General features: G+C 40.9%; 1 protein-coding gene across 1 annotated transcript in view; it reads right to left on the bottom strand.

Moving 5' to 3' along the window:
* The window catches only part of LOC128446448 (contactin-4), a 45,709-nt gene that overhangs the window by 3,095 nt on the left and 24,736 nt on the right, over positions 1 to 17,878 (bottom strand). Inside the window, exons 14-20 of the mRNA XM_053429496.1 lie at positions 17,372 to 17,489; positions 14,505 to 14,663; positions 12,892 to 13,041; positions 12,178 to 12,248; positions 11,600 to 11,834; positions 11,374 to 11,489; positions 2,027 to 2,207 (exon numbers count right to left, since the gene is read on the bottom strand). Coding sequence (XP_053285471.1) covers positions 2,027 to 2,207; positions 11,374 to 11,489; positions 11,600 to 11,834; positions 12,178 to 12,248; positions 12,892 to 13,041; positions 14,505 to 14,663; positions 17,372 to 17,489 — 1,030 coding nt within the window. The remainder of the gene's footprint in view (positions 1 to 2,026; positions 2,208 to 11,373; positions 11,490 to 11,599; positions 11,835 to 12,177; positions 12,249 to 12,891; positions 13,042 to 14,504; positions 14,664 to 17,371; positions 17,490 to 17,878) is intronic.

The following is a 17,878-nucleotide window of genomic DNA, read 5'->3' as shown; positions in this document are numbered from 1 at the left end:
GGTCAATAGTCTGAATATTGCTGTCCATGTAAACATGTCTTATTTATCTCTCAGAATTGAATCTTTCATACGCAGGTCACACCCGCTGCAGGTCACACCCGCTGCAGGTCACACCCGCTGCAGGTCACACTCACTGAACCCTGTGACGATCTGTACACCACACCGTGCGAGATGAGGATGTCAAACTTTTGTAAGATATGGAGCCGTAAACAGACTCTCTGAATATTTTGTCCATTTCCTTTTAACTGAAGTGAATCACCATGAAGAGACTGCAGGTGCATACTTTTGATTTAATGTACTGCACTGGAACACACGACTGGTTTTCTTCCTGGTGTCTTGACTATGGAGATTGATTTTTTGTATTTATTTTACCCCACTTCCTTTTAACAGAGTTAAAGTTTTGAATGAATTGACTTTGTGACACCAATTGTCACATCATACATATATTAAACACGGGAGAACTGTAAAAATATTGAAGAAAATATCTTATAACTGGTTGATTCATTAAAGGTAAATAAATCCTGGCAGTCACATTTTTCATTAAGCTGGTGCACTTAATTGAAGCACGAAAAGGAGCCAAGGTGTCAGTGTTAAAACGCATTCAAACAGTTAAAACAAGGGAAAGTCAGCTGAAGTGAGACCTCTAAAATCAGGGGAGATTTTTATTTAACCACGGTCGACAGTGGAGTTGTGGTTGTGTCAGAAGGGAAAGCCTGTCATCAGATTAATAAGCAGTGGGAGCAGCTGAAGAGTCGGTGCAGTGAAATCAGTCATTTGGGGAGACGAATGAGAAAATGTACACTTTATCTGACTTTGAGCTGAAACCGAGGGACAAAGGGAAAGTGTGTGCATTGTTCTTCACTCAGGTGTCAGCAAGCAGGAGTGTGTGGGAATTCAATGGCAGCCATTGAAATGTCAGTGGAAGTTATTGACCTGTCGCTTGAAGAGCTCAAATTAGTGGAGCGGTCGGTTTGAAGCTCGGTTCAAATGTTGCTTGTCGTGTTCCTTGACACCCTCAGTTATTACCACCTGAATGTCATGTGCTGCTGGCTTCACGGGCAGTTTAGACAGACAGATGACGAGAGCCAGCGATAAGTTTCTAGCATGTGGGTGTCGTATATAAAAAAAAAAAACATCTAAAAGAAATTCTTTAAGAAAGACCATGAAATCGGTGTCAACAATTCTTTTTTCAAATGTAGGTTGTGTTAATAATGTGATTTGTGTTGTTGGGAAATCTCATTCTGCCTTATGAATGTGTGTGACTCACTTTTATATTTATTTCAATAAAACAAGACAATAGTGAATGTCAAGCCACCTTTGGACATTTGTGTTTTTCTGGGATTTACCACTATAACTTCCTACAGTGATTGACATGAGCCGCTTTCAGACAAGCACTAAACTCCAGACAACCTCCTGACATCCCCCCTGAGGGGCTGTATGTGAGAACCCAAATTTCCAAGTGAGCGGCTCCAGACTTTGTGGAGTTTCTCCTGCCAGCCCACTGGTAAAAACTTAAAAATAGCCATTGACATTCTCCACAGGATTCACAGTGATGATGCCATTTCTAAGCTGCGTCAGGATGATGAAGAGGAGCCACACACGTAGAAGACATCAACGAAGATGGAGATAGACCTTTTGCTGATGAGAGCAGACACAAGTGTCAATGTGCTGTAATGAAAAACATGTGTTCTTCGCAGCGGCATTAACACGTTACATTCTGCCTATGTATGCCCCCCACCCCAACTGAACACTCTAGAGGCAGACCCAATTCGTCAGTAATCCTCCAGAGTTCATGTTTGAAAAGGGCTACATGGACTTATTTGTGCCAGCCAGCCACGATATTAACAGATATTGATATTCTTTTATTTTACAATTTATACTAGATAAAATATCTTTAGCACAGAGCACAACTCAACCTCTCTCAAACACATTAAGGGTTGGAAAATCTCCCATGACTAACTGGCCACTTTTTGTGGATAGTTGACACTTACTAAAATGCAGCAGTTGAGAATCTGTGCGGACTCACGTGGTTTCTTTGTGGTGACGTTAAGCGCAGGGCTGCTGGGTCCGAGTCCAGCGCTGTTCTGGGCTCTGACTGAGATCAGATAGACCGTGCTGCCCTTCAAGCCAGAGAGCTGTGCTGTGGTGTTGATAACCTTCACTCTGTCGGCGTCGCTCTGCCCAGATCCATCCTCCCAGAACAGGACCTAGACCAAAGAAACACAGATTACCACAGAGCTCCAGCCGCACAGCCTCCCTTTGACCCCCCCCCCCCTTCTTAAAAAGCTTTCAAATGTGTAAAGTGGTGACAACTGAGTCAAGTAAAACCTTATTTATTTGCCAATTTCCCACTGAGAGTGTCACAATGTGCTTAAAAAAACCCAAATCCTGCACAGCAGAGCCAGCTGACATGCACAATGTGGCAGCAGCACATGAAATAAAAGCACTCACCTATGGAGAAGCAGATATTTTTAAATGAAGCTCATTCTGGGGCATTTCTTCCCCGACTACATTAAGATTTAAACACATTTTGAGATCATGTAGGTTCATCTCTTTAATACATTAAAACAGTGCTTCAGTGGGACATAACTTAAAAGAGTTCTCAGCTCGGCCACTGTAGGTCCTGAGGCAGTCCAACCCACATTTCTTAAATACTGTATCTGACGATCAGCAATAGCTGGAGCAGAACTGGGGAGTGAGGAGTGCACGGTTAAGGAGCTTGTTGGGATCTGTATTCATGGCGAAATCGTTTAGGACCCGGGAACATGAGACAGAAGAAGCAGACAGGAAAATGTCAAACAGATGGTCTGAGAGTAGCCCGGGTACTCATTCAATTGGCAGCGCACAGGTTTGCAGGGATCTTGCTTGGGAGAAGGCAGAGTAAAGCGACAGGGCCTGGAGTTGCTGATAACAGATGAATCTCAGATTTTTTTTTCAGCCCACTAGCAGTTTAATTATGGCAGTTACAGCGGCACTTGGGAAAATACCTGAAATACCTCAGCAGAAGAGGTTTACAGGTTTTTTTCTGTACCGCAACCACTTCTAATCTAAACACAAAGAGGGATGAAGAGAGGAATCTGAGGGGACTTAAGCTGTCGTGCTGCATCTTTAAGTCTTATGGAGACGGTGTCAGGCAAGTGTGTGGTATCAGCAGTTTGTGTGTGAGATGAACAAAAACAACCCTGTACCTGATATGTCTGAAATGTGTGTAATTCCTCTATTATGAAATCTGAAATGCCCATGTCAGATTTCATAATCTATTGTTCAGAATTTGTATCTTCTCAGCATTTAGGAAGCACATTATACGAACAAGCAAAAATGTCTAAATACATTTAAAGACATGTGGCTCAGAGATATAGAGCCTACAGTAAACAAGGGATGGCTTAAATGTGTACCTTCCTGAATCAGAAATAGAGCAGGGGACTCCGCCACTGTGTATTATGCGGATGGTTGAATCAGGCTTCAATCAGTGTCAGACATTTATGTGCATTGTCTGCGATCTCAGGTCAAAGCCCTGTTTATTGATGCCTCAGGGGTGCTGACTCAGCCAACTTATTATGTACACCGTGCTAATGCAGTCTATAGACCTACTGATGTTCAAAGCATCCACGCTGCAGGTGCAAGTCAGGTTCCTTCTGCAAGGAAACAATCAAGAGTCCAAGGGGCTGAGCACAGAAAGTCAAGATGTTTTAAAAAACCTTTTTCAGTGGGAACAAACCATATTACACCTCTGGTACTTCTTCCTGATCAGTGTGGTCCGTGTGGGAGGTAGTGATGATACTGATGAACTCATATTAAATCATGATTATTATACATATATACATTAATATGGAATTAAACGTATATATTAAAAGACATACATGCGACATTAGTTTAATAGAAGTTATGGGACTGCCTCAGATTTGTCTTGAATCTGCATCCCTACATGTAAGCAGCCTTCTCATTCTAGTGTCTGTTAAATGAAATGTTGATTTCAATAAAGACAGAGAAGTTGATAATATTGCAGTTGTGTTGTTTTTTCTAGAGCTGTGTATACAGTACATTAACACACACATACACACACCACAGAGATTTTTTTTAACATATATATTCAGCAAGTGAATTAGGAATAAAATACATCTGACCTCAGAGATGGACACAATGTGTTTTGATGATCAACACTGAATTGTAGACATCTCTTTTGTTTGTTTCCAAGAAAGCTCCTCATGGTACCTTTGTATTCATGGAGGACTATTTCACTAACATCTGAACCACTACTGTGTGGCTAATCAAATATCTGGCAGAGACGGTATCACACTGTCCCAGGTCCATAGTTCTCCACAGGCTCCTCTGTGTTGTCAGTTTTTAACTTCATTATTTTATCTTACTTTGTTCTAACATGGTGCACATTCCGAAATAAAGTTGCGTAAAATCGTATTACAGAGATAAAGTGAGGTACAGAGATCCTGGGGCCTGGTAGTAGTGTGGCATCGTATAAATGGCTGATGTCTGGCTGTGTCAGCACATTAAAAAGCAGCTGAGTGTTGTGATCAGATCTTTTTCACAGTAGGAAAAGCACAGGTTCTTCTAATAACATAAATAATGGCTCTGGTCTATTCAGCTACCCAGAAGTAGTTCTGAATACTGTGAGGTATTTCTGTCTGTGCCCAGGCTTTTATTTAACCTGCCGTGCAAAGATTCAGTAACAAGATGTACAGGTAGGTAGTGAAGATCAAAATGGCAGCTCAGCTTAAGACGTGTGTCTGCTCCAACCAATGACTGTTATGCCCAATCAGCAGGGGGTGCATCTGCAGTGTGTGACGGCTGCGTCGCTCCTTGTTCACACAGAGAGCGTGTCTGCTGCAGAGCTCCGACATGAGGTTTCAGGTTTGACTGTGTGAACAACAAAAAACTCGCTAAAACAAATGACTGGATTTAAGTTGATGCTGGGGTACTTTTACTTTGAATTTTGCAACCATATGAAACAGAGAGACATTGAAACTGTCGTGAAAGATCATTTTTCACTTTCTATTTTGCTGTGAACCACACAGGAGCAGTGGGGCTCACACGTGGCTGCTCTGACCTGATAACATGCACGACGAAATGAAATGCAAGATGTTCTGAGACGCACACGCCGCTCACACATCCAGTGTGGCCCGGGCGTATAGAGGCTGATGGGATGGGATGGGATGCCTGTAATATTCCGACCCGTGTGTACTCAGTGGTCATTACCACATGGGTCAGACCACATGCACTGAAACCAACCTACATTTTTATCACAGCTGCACACCTGTAAAGTGTTGTGACTGAATCTTGTGTGGTTGTGACATTTTCTTAATGTGACACAACCTGTCCACAGACACACAAACACCTGCCAAGTACTGATGCCTCGAGGACAACTGCGTGCCATAATTGTACACAGACCAGCAATAGTACGATAATTACAACTAAATACCAGTGAGTCAGAATATCAAGGTGTTGACGGATGTAGCAGCAGGTGTGATTCATTTTTTATAATCATATCATATATTATTATCATTTTATTTAAAGTACTAATGTTAAATGTCAAAATGTCTTTAACATGATCCTCAGAGCAAACATGGTGGAGACTTTTAGATCTGATGGTGTGGTGCTGCAGTCTGTCTCAAACGTTTTCGGTTCAAACTGCAGAGAGGTACTTTTTCCTTCTGTTAAAAACTGCAGCTGTATTTACCTCCCTGCTCCCAGTCTGTGGTGAGGGCTTGTCCAAGTGCTCCGGCTATTTTCATTCGTCCGTGTGAAGTGAAAGATTTGGTGAAGTGGGAGATGAATTGAAGGCTGTGGTGATGACACATGATCTTCTCAGTCAGTCACATTACTTCTCTCTCGGCTTTCGAGCCGCGGTTCCAGTCTCATGACCCAAATGCCGCTGAGGAGAGACAAGTCCCTAAAGAAGGAAGGAGTACTGTTGTCGGGCGGGCAGTTTGATAAAATGTGATTCTGTTTTTAATCCTCTGCTGATCAGTTCTAATGTAAGTGGTACTATATTGATGGTAAATAGCGATAGCATTGGTGAATAACAAAAACATATTTAACCAAAGAGAGTGCATCATTACGACAGAGCATTATGGTCACATTAGGGGGGGAAAAATTGGACACTTAGAGGATAAAATTGTAATAATGATAGATACATTTTTCTCTGGAGACTTTACTCCCAGATTATACGGGAAAAAATGAAAATATTATTAGAATAAAATTGTAAATTTACCTGAATTAAGTCACAATATTTGAATCACAATATTTGATGCTAGAAAAGTGCTATCTCCCACACACATTCATACAGTGCATCTATGTGCAACACTTTCTCTATCACACGTCATTCATACACTGCCGGATCAACCGTCAGGGGCAATTAGGGGTTCAGTATTTTGCCCAAGGACACTTTGGCACGCGGAGTGATGGACCCTGGGATCGACCCCGACCCTCTGGTTAGTGATGACCCGATCCACCCCCTGAGCCACATCCCCACTAAAGCATCCTAAAGCATATCTTGACTCAAGTCCAGTGTGTAAACATTCTCAGAGAGCACACTTGCCAGGCAGCATGCTTCATAAAGTTAAATCCCTGCAATACACATCAGAAAACATTTGACAACAGGTCCTAAACAGGGTCTGAGTCTTGATTCCCATCACTACAAGCCTCCTATAAAATTATTTTTGGCACAGTGCTGTGCTCCAGGCAGAGTGTATGGGCAGCACATTATGAATAGTAAAACTTCTTCAGTTTCAATGTCTCCCTCTGTCTGTGCCTGAAGGGCAGGAATTGCAATGGGAAGCTCTGGTCAAAAGTAACTAAAGGATGAGGCTATTGTTGAACCTCTACCGAACGCTACGAATTCTACAGTAGTACGATTTTAAGACTCATAAAGAGCAGGTACGCAATTTTTCTAAAGTCATCCAATGCACCGCCTCAGCTCTATCAGTTGTACAGAGTTGTTTCTATGTGTTTTCTATCGCCCTTTATCTCTTTTAAACGTGCAACGATTGGACATTAGAGCCACTGCTGCCTTCTTCTAACTAGATGTTCTCTTTCTAACAATGCAGCCCAGGGAGTTTTTAGCTGAGCTATTTCCTACTGCCATTACAGTTTACAATCATCTACAAGAAAAGGACTCCCGATAGACAGAAAAGAGTAATATAACTGTACAGTATGTCTACACCGGCTGCGTAGTTACAGCAGCATATTAGCAGAAAGGCCTATCAAATTCCGAGTGACCATTAGTCAATTGGCCGCTCCAGATCATTTTTCAGAATCTGCACATATGTAGCTCCATTACGCTGCTTCATCAGCTCACTGGTGTACCCCCACTTAATTTCCCCTCTCCTCTAACTGCAGTGGAACCAGCCAAATTTTCACTGTTGGCAATCGTCACTTCTGAGGCTTTTTATTTATGTTCATAACGGTTTAATTTCATTTGTCTTTTAATTTGAATGTTTTAGCTTGTCATTGTGATATCGAGTCTGGCATCCTAAATCATCTATTTGAAGCAGTCTATTACAAATATAGACAACATTTTTTACTGAGCACTAACTTTCAGTCCTGGACAAAGCTCCCCTTGCACCCTAAACAAATCCTGATTACAATTCTGATCTCCTGTCTGGAATAGATCCCATTTTTAGTTAATAATTGATTATAACATTATTACTTTTCACATATTGCATGTCTTTTTTGACCAACAATCATGGAGGACACTAATTCGGTCAATACTATGAAATCCCCTCCTTTGAGTTGTACCCACCTCTTTGTTATACATGTTAATTACACCAGTAACTCCAGTAAAAGAGCAATCACCTCAATTTTTTTACCAGGCCACAGGAATAGACCTTTTTCTGACGTCCAGTTTTTAACATTGCAAAGCTGCCATGGAGTAAACATAGCATGTCAGGTTAATCTAATCTAATGAGCAGGTACTTCTACGTGTCATAGTTATGACAATGAAAGAAAATGTAATTTTCTTTGGATAAAGGTTCCAAATGAAGTACAGGATAGACAGAGAAAATAACATTGGTCCCAAAACTAATACCTGAAGGACACCATACTTGACAGGAGCAATATGGTTATTTCTGGAGACACAGAACCTCCTGTAAATAACCCTATCAGATATTCCTAGTCAGTTCTTCAGCCTATTTTACAGAGTGATAAGAGGAACAAATATTTATCACTAATTTAAACACCCGTATTTTCATGACTGCTGAGCAGATTTATTAATATGATCTGGTCCTCAAAGAAATGGACCCAATGGTGAGATTATTTTGTCAACTGCTCTTTCCAAGGTCAAGAATTACCTCTCAGTCCAACCACTCTAAACAGTTTCAACAAAAAAGGAACTCCAACTTGGAGTGGAGGCCTTATCCCACCTGCTATTACAAGCCCACCACAGGAGCTACTGCAGTGCCAATGATGAAGTTCAGGAGATGTTGTGGGAGTCTTATCCTGCTGCTTTCTTCGTCAGAGCCAGATGGCACCGGTTCAACAAGCCCAAAGATCAGGGCATAACGGGGGGTGCATTCCCTTCCAGGAACTTGCAGCCAGCAGCTGCTTCAAAGAAACCTAGAGGAAACATTGAAACCTATGACTTCCCCACCCACTGCCACACATCTGGAGTGACTGACCAGTTGGAGAACTGCAAGTCAAAACCCTCCTGTATAAAAATGTTTTAATCCAATGATAAACCATAGCAGGTCACAGTAACGAGTGACAGCTCACTTCTAATTTATAGAGTTGTGAAGAAGGAATGAACACCATCAGGTCTACAACAGCTTTACTTTTCAAAACCGATCAAACCTTCCTGCATTATTTTCACCCTAATCTTGAGGACGTCTGGATGCATCTACGTGGAGGATTTCCAGACACACCCAACTAGGAGATGACACACAGGCAGAGCCAGGACAAGCTGGGGAGGTTAATTATCTAATTTAACCTGGAAACACCTCTGGGTCTCCCAGGAGGAGCTGGAGGATGTAGGTGAGAGGAAGGATGTGTGTCTGCTGCCATTATGACCCTGATCATGATAGATGGATGATAAGCAGGATGTTTGTAGAAAGAGAGAGGAAAGTGATTTGGACAAAATATTAAAATGATCACTTATTTTCTTATAAAATAATTATTTTAGAAAGGGGATGAAGAAGCTCTTCGTAAATTATATTTCAGTTAAGTTATAAGGAGAAACACTACTTCATCACCAGCACCAGGGACAGTTTTAATATTAATTTGCCTCCGCTCTGACAGATTCATACATTATAGAACAAGTACAACAATTACACCATTTGAGCATGCTGGAAGAATTCAAATGTGTTAAGTTATTATTATTATTTATGCTGGGTTGGCATGTTGGAAGTACTTGCGGTTCAAGTGTTTTTCTTCCCTCGTTGTGTACTCGCTGTGAACAGGGAAATGTACCAAATATTTTGAGTTATGTACTGAACCTTGTACAAGTTCGCAGGCCACACTATCATGAAGTCAGTAGAAGCTAAACATTATGCTTCATTGCATGCTAAAAATATGAGGCTTTAATGTCTTGATAATTTAGGTGATTGAGAAGGGTATTTATGTCTAACTGTGATATTTTTGGGGTATTTGTACAATGTATGTAAAATAGAGAGAAGACACTGCACAACAAATCAATCCGCTAGTTCAGCACCATGGACAGCGCCTTGGATTTATCAATACACAGCACAGTGAGGTTACTGATATCACACAGAGCAAAACAAACAGGGCTGTCTCCATTAAACAGATGTATTGTATATCTCTCTTTCACAATTCAGCTTACTGTTTAACCACATCCCCTGTTAACTTCCTTACAGGCGGGAATACAACATGATATGTCGGAATATACACCACATCAAAATTAACATATTTTTTTATATACAAGTTTCTCAAGTTCACATTCAAATTTGAATGTCGGGGCTTATGCACACTTGGATGACACCACAGGAGCAGTATGGAGGCGTTTTTTTCTCTGTTGTTTCTTTAACTATGAAGAAATGGTCACCGATTACTTAAATTGTATTTGAATTGGCAGCAGCGCGAACTACAAAAAATATTTTGAACACTTCACCGACCCCCTCCGTCGGCATAGTGGTGAGTGGATAATGAGTGAATTTGAGTTTTTATAGAACTATCTCTTTAAAATTTGTTTTCCCTGAAGAGTTTTAGCAGAATAGAAAGAGAGACATTCTGCCGATGGCCTGTTGGTGTGAACGTAAATGTCCGAGTGAGAGCCTCTGTACTTTCTGCAGACAATATGCCAGGGGGCTGGACGGAGGAAGTCTGCAGGAAGCTGTGAAAAAGCTGTGCCAGACACGTAGAAGACAGCAACAAAGATGTCAGGAGAGTTTGTTGTGATGAAAGCAGACACGCCGTTGTCAATGTGCTGTAAACACAAACATGTGATCTCCACAGTGGACGTACTACTTTAGGTCCTGCCTCCCGCATGCTGCTGCACACCTCACATCCGTCTGAGATGTGCGTGTTGTTGTTAACGCATCTGAGTGGAAAATCTCCTGCTGCATTGTTCATGTGTGAAAGGCACACTCCAGAAAAAGTCAGGACCCAATTCGTCTCTGGGGTCTTTTTCTAAAAACGGCTGATGAGTAATATCTGGCCAGTTAGTAGAAGCTTCTTACATTAAAACACGTGATAAACATGGGTCTTAGTTTAAGTAGGACAAGCTTCAAAATTTAAATCAAACAACATAAAAAAGTTTCCAAACTACAATCATATTGTTACTAACCTGTTTTTTTATATAAAATCAAGCAAATTTAGCAAATTTATTTTCAGTGTGTATATAATGAACACTCTCAGAACAGCTCCCTTGCTCTGTCTCCGTCTCTGTTCCAAGAGGCGTCCCTATGGTGATACAATCCCCTGTTTTATAACCATGTGTGAACCAAACACTGGCATTGACCTCAAAGCTGCAGGCCACCTGGGGAGACCCGACCATATATCTGGGGTCTAGGAGAGAGAGTCTTTTTCTATCTAGGTTTTTCCACGGCCAAATCCCAGGAGTGTTTTTGTTGTAGGGGATAGTGATGTATGATGTTCACACTTTTATTTATTTATTTATTTTATATTTTTTTAATAGCAGCTGTCAGACAGCCTTGGGTATTGAGCTCTTTTCAGAGTCTAGAGGAGCTGCCAACAGACCTCTTCATCCCTGAGATTAGCCCCTGAAAGACCTGCCGCTCCAACACATACACTACTTTAATGTCAGAACATTTCAACTTAGTCATCATTGGCAGTCAGACTCAGCTCAACGCCAGCGTACTGTACTGTCAGTCATTCTTGGATTTATTTTGTACTCCTTGTTTTGAAGCTCCATGTAACGCTATTATTCCACCTTGTTTTTTCACATACCTCATAAGCAATGATCTTCTCCCTGCTGGTCCTCGAGGGAACTGGTTCCCAGTGCACCTCGATCTCGGTGGCTGACAAAGCGCGGCCCCGCACTCTTGTAGGAGCCTCCGAGGGCTCTAAAGAGGATAGATCATGAATTATACATGTTTGCAATTAAGAGTGAAAGCATTCGTTTTCAGGAATTAACACAATCAGCTTTGCAGCGTATGCAGGTGAATAAACTCACCCTCCTCCGCAGAAAAAACTCGAACAACATGGCTGAACTGGCCCTCCCCCAGGCTGTTGTACACTCCCACCTTCACTTCAAACAGGGTCAGGGGTGCAATGCTGTCGTTTCTGCAAATATATCTGGATGCATCGGGCGATGCCAGCACCGTCTGGATCCAGGTGCTGCTGCCGAGTGGGCGGAAAGCCACCACATAGCCAAAGTCCTCTCCACTCTGCTGTTCCTCTGGAACTGGCTGAGATAAGAACAGAAAAGTTCCGTCTTTAACATAAACAAGTGTGCATAGAAATTAAATGAGGGAAAATCTTGCTCCCTTTGAATCACACCCAAATGATGTAATTCCAGATGTAAACATACAAAATTTGCTCCTGCTTGCAAATCTTGGTAAAGATTTGGACAACAAGGGAAAACTGCAGGCAGTAAATCAGAAAAGCTACGCCTTTAATTAAAAGCCACAGCGCTGGAGCCAGAAAACCTCGGCCACACTAACTCTGACAGAAGTCCATTCTTGTCCAAAGATTCAGAGAATGCTCTCCCACAATCAACGCCGACTCAAAAAATACCCATGATCCTCTTACCTCCCAAATGATGACAAGTTCTCCTCGGGCTCCTCCGCCACCGCTCACATTAACTGGTGCAACCTTGGGAACTAAAGAGGCACAAAGGAAACGTAATCACCCCTCAGGTTTGGACTGTTGTGTGTAAGGGAGGTGCAGAGGATTCTGTTAATACACGGCTTTGAACGAGGTGATCACAGCCACTCATCACAAGCTTCTTATTTACACAAACGGGTTAATCACACAGCAGAGGAATTAGGTCTTTGTGTTGACAGAGGCATTACCACTCATGTACGGTGCAGTTATTAGACCAGTGGCGTATGTCGGCACCGTGTGTGAGGCCCGATTGGACATTTGTTCCCTTCTAAGTCAACCAGCAGGATGGAATTACTCAGCTAACCAGCTCAAAATAGACACTTGTTCATGTTGATGTCTAATGGCATGTGTGGGGAATGCATCACATTATCAATGAATGTAACAATTAATTAATCGTGGCGTTAAGTAACACTCACACGCACACATGCACACACACACACACAGTGCTGATACTTAAATGATTAAAAGTGTAATTAAATTTCCACTTATTTAGCATCAGCCTCAGTAATCAAAGTACTGGCATGAAAAGGAACAACACGGAGCACTGAGGGAAAGGGAAACTCATCAAACAGTTAAATTACATTTTCCAAGTGGGATGATTAATTTGTTATGAAGAGAAACAACAAATTGAGAAGATACCTGCGGCTTTGGTTCGGATCTGTTTTGATGGCGTGCTGGGTTCTCCTACACCAACACTGTTGATTGCCACCACCCTGAATTCATAATCCACCCAGGGGTTCAGATCCGTCACTGTGGCATGCATCATCTGTCCAGGCACAGAATCAGGAACTAGGATTAAAGAATTTAGAATTGAGATGTGTTTTGTTTTTTTATTATTATTATATACTGAGGCACATTTCACATTTAGTCTCCAACACATTTAGAAAACGTTTCACTCAAAATGAGATGCTGACATTTGTAAATCTTATAATACTATTTGAATTAGAGTACATTCAAGGGCAACACCATGTCTGACAACTCTTCATGTTATGATGATACAACTTTACACCTATATGCGGTGACAACATTTAATTAGGTAAAATTACAAATGACTAGACAACAATATACTAAACAAAGTAAAGCTATGACATTACCTTTTCTACGTGAAAGTAAGCACTTGCTTTTAAATATAGTTAGTAATGAAAGTAATGAAGTAATGCAAGTAAAAGTACTTGCAGAGTGTATCCTTTTCCCAGATACAATAGCCAACTATGTCCTAACTGTACCTACTGTATATATTGTTTAATACAGGAATAATACAGACTCTTACATATTGATAAAGACTGCTGCAGATGATGCTACTGAAAACACTTTGTTATAATAATCAATGGCCGAGTCTCAGTGGCCCCTTCTGAATCCTGATCAGATGTTTCACCAGTGATGCAGCTGCTGCAGTGTGATCATGTAATGCAATTAATTATAAAAATGTAGCGGAGCAGAAAGTACAGATGTTTTCTGATATAGGTCGTGGAGGTAATGTGAAATGTACCTTAAAACAAGTCTACTGAAGTAAAGTATCAATGGACTTAGGTACAGTAACACATTAAATTAGCTTTGTTACATCCCAATACTGGTTTCTGCACCAATACCTCTTGAATATACTGTATCTAAATCTAGTTTTTCATGCATGTGGAAGTCACTTATACAGAATCCAGACTAAAGGAGCTACTGTGCTTTTTACTTGTGCAGCCGACAAACAGACGATTTTTCCTGCATGCTAACATTACTTGTATTTTCTACTGTATATGCTAATGTAATCAAGAGGATGCAACAGATACAACTGTTCTTCAGCTGTATAGGTTTTCAGGCCTGTTGCCTTATCTCTTTTCAGCTTTTGTTAGACTTATTTTCTACATTCCCTAACAACTATGCACAGGAAAATAAATAGCTGTTCAAACACTGGACTATTTCCAGAACTACATCATGACTTCTCTCCTCTGGAGAGACTTAATCTACCAATTGGATACTTATCATCTAATATACACGGCATAATACTCGACAATTTAAATTAGGGTTTGGGAAAGTATTGAAAAGTACAACCAATGTCTGTTTTCTTATGGGATAATTAATGATATCACAACCCACAACTACATTGTTAACTGTTTACTGTGCACTAAAAGGAATGCAGCTGTCTAAACAGCTTACAAACTCTCTAAGAACATTATGAATGATCACAGCCTCACAGATGACACAGTCTGTCCTCAGTACTGACTAGTTTAATAAAAAGAGTGGGATGGTGTTGCAGTTGTTACCTGTTCTCACAGTCTGCCAGCCTATAGAGAAAGAGGTCCGGGCCTGCACCATGTACATGGTAACAGGGCTGTGGTTGTCAGGTCCAGAGCCCCAGGAAAGTTGCACAGTGGTGTCAGTGATGTCCTTCACCACCAGGCCCTCCGGGGCACCCGGGGGTCCTGTAATATCCAGAAACAAGGAGACGTTCCTGCATCAGCCTCAATGGACAGCCACAGCCACAACAAATTAAATCCTGGCAGGTGAGTAACGTCAGACTGAGATCCCAACAGAGTTGTTAAGTGATTCATAACGCAGGGAGCAACCCCAAATTCAGGGCTAGTGGAGATAGGTTGGGCTAGTGTTATCAATCCACAGAATCACAACGGTTAAATTGTCAAATGAGAAGGACATTTAGAAATGTAGACGTGTGTGCCTCAACCTGCAAACTGAGATGAGAGAAATCAGTATTTATAATGAGACAACTTTAATGACCAGGGATTTGGGGAAAACAAGCCTGGATTTTCAACAGTGATCTAATTGAAATTAGTTTAGCAGCAACATGAGATCAAACAAACAAGCCGGGACTTGGCTAACCGTCATGAGATTTCCTGCTAAGCTCCTGCAAATCTCTGCAAAAGTAGCAGTGAAGCCTCAGCGGGGCGACCTGCTGCTTGGAAGAAGATCACTGGGTGTCAACAATGCTCTGTCTCAGATTAGTCAGACAAAAAACATACAGTACAATCTGCGTGTCAAAGCTGCAGCATCTGACTTTGGCTGCAGTCTCTTGCCGCCATGCTTTGCCAGTACAACACTACTAATGCCCAGCTTGAGGTCAGCCTACACTTCTCTTGCGTTTTCTGTATTAACTAACGAATTGTATATATATTACATAAGGTGTAACCCAGCACACTACACAATACAAGAGAGCTGATATGAATGTACAAAATATGAGTGAACCGGTGTACTGAGAAACATGTACATTCTAAATATATTGAAACACTAAAATAGAAATTATACAATTAAAAACTGAATGAAAAAACTTAATAAAATCAGTCATACATAAGGAAAGATCCATTAATTTGACTTCAGGAGGCTTCATCACAATTTTTCTATGTACTGACTGTTAACGACACCGGAGCTTTTGCCTAATTACAGACCTCTGATTTATACTCAGCAACTCTTTCGGAGCACTGTGCCTCTATAACTAATGCAAGTTTTAGATGTAAAGTTCTCAAATCCCTTAATTCCCAGAGCAAATAGAGGAAGAAGACACTGGTGGTAGCTACAAGCTGTTGTGGTGCTATAATAGAAAAAAGCATCCTAAGAAATGAGTCGTCCATTTTTATTAGAAACTTCTCAAAACCATTAATTAAAAAGAATAATATTATTCCATCTGTACAGATCAATTTCTAACTTGAATTGGATTGTGTATAAGTGCAACAGGCTTCGGTTTGTACTCTATAGGGAGGTGTTCTAAAACTGATTGGTTCAACCTGCAAAAGAGACCCTGGGCAAGGACCCAAAATGACCCAGACTCTCAGGCAGAGATGAAGAGTTCAGAGCTTATGGTTGGTGCAGACTAGCAAAGGTCGGAACCAGGGAGAGAAGGCCGACAGAAAACCAAACAAATGCAAAAGGGAGAGAGCAGTAAAACAAATACACAACAAAACAACAGCAAACAATTGAACAAGCGGTGAACGACACGAATACACTGTGGCAGCTCAGAGGTGGAATCGAGATGTTATAAATACACTGACTAATGACAGCTAAATCCAACACCAATGAAATAAAAATGTATGTTTTCGGTAACTATACTCATGTCTCCATGTAAATAAAGAAGAAAGGCAAAAAAGAAAAGAAAAGCAGAATGCAGATTTAATTTCAGACTTAATTTAAAAAGCACTTTAAGATTGATTAACTTTTCAATTACACTTTGTTACTTTTTGTACTTATCGATAAACCAAAGTTACTTGCCATTATAAAAAGAAAAGTTGTGATATTGCTTTTTTTATATTCTTTAACTTCCAGCAAATATAATTGAAATTAAAAAATGTGAATACAAAACAGCTATGGAAACACATTTTTCAGTATAGGAAATGCATTTGTTTTACAGTAACATTAAATAGTCACCCACTTCACAGGGCAAAGCGACAGCTCTTCCTCTTAAGTAAAACAAGTAATAATGACAGCTTAACCCCTTAAACCCGATAGCTCACCCAAAAAGGAAAATTACTCGCCATTGGGGTGGTCGGTGAAATTAAGTTTTCTCTGTTGCTTTTTTAACTTTGAAGAAATGGTCACCAGTCACTTCAATTGTATTGGATTTGGATGCACTGCTGTTTACCCCTGACAACCACCCCTCCATAGTGGTGAGTAGATAATGAGGGAATTTTCATGCTTTGGTGAACTATCCCTTTAAAGGAGAAAACACATATGTCCATATCAAATATATCATATGTGTTTAAAATATTACAGACAGTTCAAGTTTACCATCAGAGATGCAATGCACAAAATATATGGTGTTGTTAAGGTTTTTCGGTGAAGTATTTTGAAGCTGGGTTCTGATATTTATTACAGCCCTGAAGCGTAGGAGGTTATTTACCTGTATCTGAGAAAGTGCCGTGATCACTGAGCCCACGGGTTAAAGAGAGAACAACCCTTTAATTTCAAAAAGTTCATGGCTGTCAATCTGACAGTCTCTTAAAGCGGTTCATATCTGAAACCTGACATTGAGGTGATACATCTCTACCCTGACAGCAGTGGGATTCCGCTTGTGTGTTGAAATCTAAAAGCACACACATACTACCCCACAAAACAAGAAACAGACAACCTCTGTAGAGACTGCTGCAAAATGACAAGCGGTGTAAGTGAGGAGGAACAGGCGTACCTCTGACAATTAGGTCTGCTGCTGCTGAAACGGTGTCGACTTCAGTGTGTACCATACACACATACTTCCCAGAGTGCTTCAGCTGAATGTTCCTCACCATCAGGTCACCTGCAAATCCCTGATGAGACAGACACATACGTACGTATCAGAGAGACTCAGGAAGACAGAGAAAACACCAAAAGGGGCAAAGTCATGAGAATATGGAAAATCCTGAACGCACATTAAAGGCCTGTGTCTGTCATATTGTATAAAACCTCAAAAGAGAAGCTTGGATTCACAACAAGTGAATCAACAAAATGACACAGCAGTGTGGTTACACACATGAATTAACGTTTACATTGTTATGAAGGCTGCACACATTTCTTTTCCTTCAGATCAGTGTTGTGTGCTGTTTTCACACGTTATTGTTACCGCTCAGATGAAGAGCTCATCACAGGTTCTAGGGATTCAGTGGTTTATGTTAAAATCAATGGCAAGTAAAACAGAGGTTGTGCTTATGCACAGTGT

This window comes from Pleuronectes platessa, chromosome 2 (genome assembly GCF_947347685.1).
Source record: "Pleuronectes platessa chromosome 2, fPlePla1.1, whole genome shotgun sequence".
Classification (NCBI taxonomy): Eukaryota; Metazoa; Chordata; class Actinopteri; order Pleuronectiformes; family Pleuronectidae; genus Pleuronectes; species Pleuronectes platessa.
The sequence above is the reverse complement of the archived record's forward strand: the minus strand, read 5'-3'. Positions and strand labels throughout refer to the sequence as shown.